General features: G+C 34.1%; 1 protein-coding gene across 1 annotated transcript in view; it reads right to left on the bottom strand.

The window, feature by feature from the left end:
- LOC106466718 (coatomer subunit alpha-like) overlaps positions 1-6,414 on the bottom strand; it is a 40,971-nt gene extending 34,557 nt beyond the window's left edge. Inside the window, exons 1-2 of the mRNA XM_013927017.2 lie at positions 6,066-6,414; positions 1,280-1,664 (exon numbers count right to left, since the gene is read on the bottom strand). Coding sequence (XP_013782471.1) covers positions 1,280-1,664; positions 6,066-6,293 — 613 coding nt within the window. The 5' untranslated portion in view covers positions 6,294-6,414. The remainder of the gene's footprint in view (positions 1-1,279; positions 1,665-6,065) is intronic.
- Between the last annotated feature and the right edge of the window lie 884 nt (positions 6,415-7,298).

Below are 7,298 nucleotides of genomic sequence, written 5' to 3'. Positions count from 1 at the left end.
AATTAAGAAAGAAGTTGTATCGCTGAAGTTCCTCGCAAAGAATTTATACCGGAAATTAACAAACGACCAGAGATGTAACAGTATATTTGATAATTACTTACTCGTCTAAATTCTTGCTTGTTCCTCCATTCTGCTTTCTGTGGTACATTTATGATCTCGTTTGGTAATTTCCAGCACACTAATCATTCATCAAAAAATAAATTTGGAAAAATTCGGCATCTGTTTATTACGCCCCCCAGTGGCACAGCGGGATGTCTGCGTACTTACAACGCTAGAAACCGGGTTTCGATACCCGTGGTGGACAGAGCACAGATAGCCCTTGTGTAGCTTTGTGCATAACAAAAAAAAACAAAAAAAACTGTTTATTACACAAACAAAATAACACAAAAATAAAGAGCAACTAATGACAAGTAAACGCAGTAATGTGGTATGTAAACATAACCATAAAATTACATATTCAAACATCATCTTGTCATGCGACACGAAAAGAAAAGGTATGGGACTTTTCTCGCGGTGAAAATACACATACAAAAGAAAATGGAAAGATCAGAATGAAACTGAGAAATCAAATTACTTTTAAAAAACAACATTTAATTCTGAAAATTAAAATTAAATGAAAAAGAATGTGGTTGAAATGACAAAAAAACGAAATAACTAATTGGTGTCTCTTGCCGATTTTCGTACATCTGATACTTTTCACAAATAACAAATATACATGTTTTAATAAGATATTATATTACATTTAATACATCCCATCTAGTCATAACATTGGCAATGGATTCATGATGTTGAAAACGAAGTCGAGTAATACAGATGAAGACAGATATTATATTACATTTAATAAATCCCATCTAGTTATAACACAGGCAATGGATTCATGATGTTGAAAACGAAGTCGAGTAATACAGATGAAGACAGTTGACAATTATTCCATATTTAGCGCACCCCCCCAGTGTCTGCGGACTTACAACGCTAGAAACTGGGTTTCGATACCAGTGTAGTTTTGTGTTTAACTACAAACCAACAAAAACATCTTTAGCGAAATATGAAACTAATGTTAGAATGATATTTATTCACTAATGCTATGGTACCATCAGTTACCATGTTACACAAGCTACACAATGGGCTACTTGTGCTCTGCAAACCACGGGTATCGAAACCCGGTTTCTAGAGTTGTAAGTCCGCAGACTTACCGCTGTGCCACTGGGGGCACACAATGTACTTGAAAATTTAGAATTCCTGACGATAAAGTAATAAAACATTAACTAATTGCTCCTACCTTCTAAAACATGCTTAACAACTGCCCCAGACTGCCCAAAAAGATCTGTATGTGATGGATTCTTCAAGTGTTCATCCAAGCCTGTTGGTCCTGGAGCTACATTTTTTTTTCTCAGGCCCGAAATATCCCAAACTCGAACAGTTTGATCAAGTGAAGCAGAAACTACCAAGTCTTCAGAAGGATGGAACTGTGCACACATTACATAATGGTTGTGCCCAGTCAGGACATATATACAGGTACGAGACTGCCAGTTCCAGATACGAATTGTTTGGTCATCCGATGCACTCAGGATCCATGGATATTCATGATGAAAGGTTGTTGTTCGAATGTAATCCAAATGTCCCAACAGTGTGAAAATACAACGTCTATGCTTGTAATTCCATACCTTAAAAACAAAAAATACTAACAATTTAAAAATTGTTTATACCATTTAAACAAGATACATAACAGATTAAATTAAAATATGTTTTTCAATCTTAAATAGAACATCACAAAGAAAAACAGTGTAAAAGCATGATGATGTAGAAAAACAACAGTTTACAGCAATATATAAAAGAAAATATCCAAAACTGCAGATATAATGACATTACAACTGTCACTCAAACAGGGATCTCTTTTCTGACAGGTTTAGATATCTTTGAGCTGTACAACTTGTTTTGAATTTTCCCAAGATACTAGCAATAAGTTAAATAATAATGAAAGTTACCATAAAATCATTAGTGGGTTATGATGGAGATTAATGAATAGGCAGCAGTTTTGACTGAGCAAGTGCATGTATTAACATGTTGGGTAACATACTTGCTCACAAGAGAAATTACTTATCCCTCACCTATACCACCTTACACTTTGCCATAAAGAAGTATCACCATTTTAAGTTACTATAGTCAACCCTCCACCCCTGCCTACTGGATCTAACTGTTTCTAAATTTAGTAAGTGTTTGGACATTATTACCAAATATCTGAAAACATACAAGTGGAAACTGCAGCCTCATATATGAGGAGAGGACCACTTGAATGGTGGAAACCACTAACATCAGAAATGGCTTTTGAAAACTGGGGAGAATTTAAGGATAACCTAACGTTCTAATTTTCCTACATAGAAAATGTATTTCTGATAGATACTTACCTCCACTCGTAATGATGCCCACTATGTGCACAAATTCTTCTGCTTGCCACTAGCTTTTAAATTCCTACCTACCTCATATTTAATGTAGTTCTGCTGCATCTTCTCACCCCTCCACCATTTATGAAGAGAGTACCTTTATTCAAAATTGTGTTCTATTACAAAGAAATGGTCGTTTCACGTACCTCAGTGATTTTTCTAATTATCTGAATCTTGAATACCTAGTGTGAATTTGTTTATAGATTTTATGATGGGTGAGATGGGTAGGGCCACTGTGTTTCATTTGCTAAATATATTGATATCTCAGTAAATAGAAATAATAAGAGGTTCTTATTTTATATTCTAGCTTATCAATATCGGTAATTTGAGTTTCTATTTTGTAAGACACTATAGACTTCGTATTTGGAAGTCAACTCATCTAATTTTAACCAAAGCTGCATTCAACAAACCATGTGACACACAAAAATAAATATTTAGGTACTATATTTTAAATATTTTCTTTTAAATTAAGAAATTAACTAATGTATAATATTAAAATTTGAATTATAATCTACAATTTGATGCCAAACTTATTGCCATACATTTATAAAATAGTAGTTCAATAAAATTTGAATGCAAGTCTACAAACATGACAACATGCCCTCTAACCCTTACGGCCATACCTATAAGAAAACCCATAGCTATAGAGTTAATGGGCATACAACAGTCAGCAACCTAGCATCCATGACATTTAAGAGATGTTGACTCAATGAAAATGTACCTGTATACATGGACACTTTATATTTAACTAATGTACAAACATTTTTCATCATTAATTATCAGTGTAGGAATAACAGTTTACACAATGTGTTGAAATCCCATTTCTGATAACTTGCATTACATATATTTTTTTTTCACATATCTGATTCCAATTTTATAATTGTGAAATAGACAAGAAAATCACATTGGTACCCCTACGACGAAATACTGAAAATAGCACCCACATAATCCCATTCTGACCAATTTTAGCTAACAAATGACTCCCACAGGTTTGTTGGCATTCCACGTCTGAAATTAAGAATAAAAAGGTGTGCTACAGTAGTAAAGTTTTAGAGACTGATTAAAGACAGAGATGGACAAGTAGTAGTATTTGCTAAGTAATTATATTCAATTTTCTCAAAACCGAAAAAAAAAAAAAAGCTGGTGACAGATGCTATTAGACACTTGCATTCATCTATTCAGTAATTCAAAAAAAAGTAGTAGTTGGAACGGGTGTTGCCAGGCAATTGCTTTCATGATTATATTCAATTTTCTCAACCCCCCCCCAAAAAAAAAGCGTGTGACAGATGTTATCAGACACTTGCCTCCATCTAGTCAGTAATTCAAAAAAGTAGTAGTTGAACAGGTGCTGCCAGGCAGTTGCTTTCGCTGTTGTCAGCAATTGAAAAAAGAGAAAACAGTTAGTGGTGGGTACTGCTAGGCAGTTGCTTTCACTGTTGTCAGCAATTGAAAAAAGAAAACAGTTAGTGGTGGGTACTGCCAACCAATTGCCTTCCCTCTAGTCAGCAGTTGAAAATTAGTGGCAGTGGCATAGTCTTAGTAGCTTTTTCATAACAAAAACAGGGATAGCAAGCTTGTTAGCAATGAGAATTGAACCCGAGACCCTCAAATCACAACTTCCCTCCTCCTTCTCCCACCAAATCACCAGACTTAAACAAACTTAAAGTGAAAAAAAAACTTATATTTTTATAAGGATAACCAACCATATAGCTTTGCTCTTAACAAACAAACATATTAGCACTATTTTGACTACTTGGATAGTTGGAATAATCAAAAATAGTAACAACCAGAAATGCTAATTGCAGTAATAAGTAGTTGATTATTTTTGTGAAAATCTGTTTAATCATAATTTCGGTTAATCAACTGTTGGAATAACCAAAAATTGTAATAATTAGAAAAAATCCATTTTGATTAATCTATTAGGTTATGTGTAACTAAATGGTGTAATTGCTGCTCATAGGAATTTGATTATATCAATTAAAGTCACTCAGCTCTAATTACAGATTCTTTGCAAACCACCTGACAAAGTTTATAGTTTAGTTAAACAGCTAGCATAGTTTCACATAGTGAAAAATCTTGCCTCATGAAGCTTCTGACTTCAAAGATGTCAAGTGCTGCGTATGATGATGAGAGTAAACATGTGAATTTGGTATATCTGGATTTTTGGAAGATTGTTAAAACAAAGAGCACATAAAAAGACTAGTAGAGAAAATTATCTATTGTGGGTGTGAGAGATAAATTAGGTCAATAGATTGAATAGAGAGGAAGGAAATAGTTGTAATAAAAGGAGTTCAGTCAAATGGAATTGGAGTTGCAAGTGGGGAACCTTTATTCTTTTTTATATATATTAAAGATAATCAAAGTAATGGTCAACAAACTGTCCTGTTTGCTGATGACATGAAAGTTTTGAGTGCAGCAAGCTATAAGGAGGAACTGTTTTACAAGGGGACTTGGATCATTTGGTGAATTGGGCAAATAAATGGCAGATGACATTAATTATGCTAAGTGGAAGGTAATGAATGTTGACTACCTTAAACTATTATTATCACCTTCATAGAAACCAACTCAATAGTGTTATGGAAGAAAAGCATCTTGGAGTATTGGTCTATCAGTCTCTAATGACTTCCAGGCAGTATGTTGCTGCCAGTGGGAAGCAAATGGGATTTTTGGCTTTATCTACAGGAATAATGAATATAACTCGAAGTAGGCTATAGTTTCTTTGTAAAGGTCTCTGGTTAGGACTCACTTAGAGTATAGTGTTCAGTCTTGAGCTCTTTACTTTAAGAAAATCATTGAGTTGTTGGAAAGATTTCAAAGGGCTACTAGGATGATTCCTGGTATGGAGATGCTGTCATAGGAAGGCAGGTTAAGATCCTTAAAATTATATTCTCCTGAGAAAAAAAGAAAAAGGTTCTGATTGAAGTATTAAAGATTATACAGGGAATATATCTACAAGGGCATACATTGGTATTCCTGTATGTTTGCTTCTATTTTTAAATAATTACACACACACACTCATTGCACATATCACCTTTAAAAATTATTAGACATACCAGTGTTTTTTCCATTATATGTTATGGTCATCTTCAACTTTTGTGAAATTCACCCAAACAAACTATTATTTGCCACAAGTGTTAATAAACAAGTAATTTCAGTCAACAATGTGTGGCTTGTGCTGTATTTTGTGTATGGTCTCAAACTGCATTACAAGTAACAACTGAGACACCCTACATTATGGTTTGTAGCTCTTTAAATGTATCCAGCTTTTGCAAGTTCCAACTTTCACACTTAACAACCATATACTACAGACACCCAAAAATTAATGAAACATTGTTAAAACATTGATGTCATCATTGCATTAATTATAGCAAGAACTTTTTAAGATGATCTGATGATTAAATACAAGAGGGAAAAAAAAGCCATTTCTAAACCAAATTATTCTTGGCCCAACTGAACTGTTTCTGGTAACACTAATACTTTAGAAGTCGTATTACTATTATAATCTACTTCTGTAATTCAACTCATCATCCTCAACTTGATCCAGTTATATTTCTATTTCTAGCCTATTTTGCTGTACTAACCTAGCCTACACAAATGAGACTTATCTTTTCGAATTAAAATTACCTTGATTTTATAGTCATCCCCCCCTGATACAAAGAGAGGTTGCTGATTATGAAAACAAATGCCTCGAACTGGACCATCGTGTTCGTCAAACTTATCAAGCAAAGTACACATTCGGTAATCCCAAAGCTGAATAACTCCATTGTGTAAGCTCGTCAACACCCAAGGCCTTTTTGGATGAAAACTCAATCCTTTCACCCTTGCCGACTTCGTTTCAAATTTTGTTAACATAGTTTATTTCATAAACTGACATACGCCAATATACTTATTTCGAATAATCCTAATCTCTTGCTAACGTAATTTTCTTGACGTGGCGACACCACTGAGGGAAGTCGTTGGTTAAACAACTACTTTTAAGAAACGCCCCCTATTATTTTTCTCTCTCGTTTTTTTTTAATTCATATATGAGTAAAAAAGTGACACAAAATTTTAGGGACTATTTATATTACAGTATAATATATACCCACTTATATTTAATGTTTGTTCAATAGATAAGGTAGAGGGGGGACAATGGGTCAAACGGGCCTAGGGCTAAATTTTTCTACCGGACCTATTATGATCGCGACTAAAGAATAAGGTAAAAACAAAACAAAAAAAAAACTAACCCTCAAATGTTTTACTTTTGGGGACAATGGGAAAATAATACCCGCGGATTTGCAAGACACGTCTATAAATTAATGAACAATATTAGATGATTCTTCAATAGGAAAACTGGTACTCTAACACATATAAAATTTGCATTTGGACAATAAAGCATATAGACAGAAAGAAACCACATACACATAAACTCAACAACTAACGCATTCACGCGCACACATACACATGCTTAAATCACATCAGTACTAATAATCAGTAGTAATAGATCATGTCATCTGTACTTGGTCAAACTATTCTCTCCCTGGCTCTTTTTGTAACAAAGGCATCTATGATGTGTTTGGTGTCAAGCGATTCAAACAAGTCATTTTCTGTGCATAAAAGTACCAGTGCATTTAACCTGTCTTGCCACATTATTGATCGAAGTATGTTCAATGTTATTTATCCTTTTTAGCGTCGAGAATTATCTTTCTCCCGAGCAATTGCTTGACATGAGACATACATACATCGTTAAGATTATCAGGGCGTTTAAAAAAGTTGATTTCAGAGATCGATCGAATATCATTCTCAACATACTTTGTTCCTTGGGTTCAGACAGTATTTCAACGACATATGCTTTGCAGAGGGCGGTAAAATGGACAT

The sequence above is a fragment of the Limulus polyphemus genome, unplaced genomic scaffold (assembly GCF_000517525.1).
Source record: "Limulus polyphemus unplaced genomic scaffold, Limulus_polyphemus-2.1.2 Scaffold2358, whole genome shotgun sequence".
NCBI lineage: Eukaryota > Metazoa > Arthropoda > Merostomata > Xiphosura > Limulidae > Limulus > Limulus polyphemus.
The sequence above is the reverse complement of the archived record's forward strand: the minus strand, read 5'-3'. Positions and strand labels throughout refer to the sequence as shown.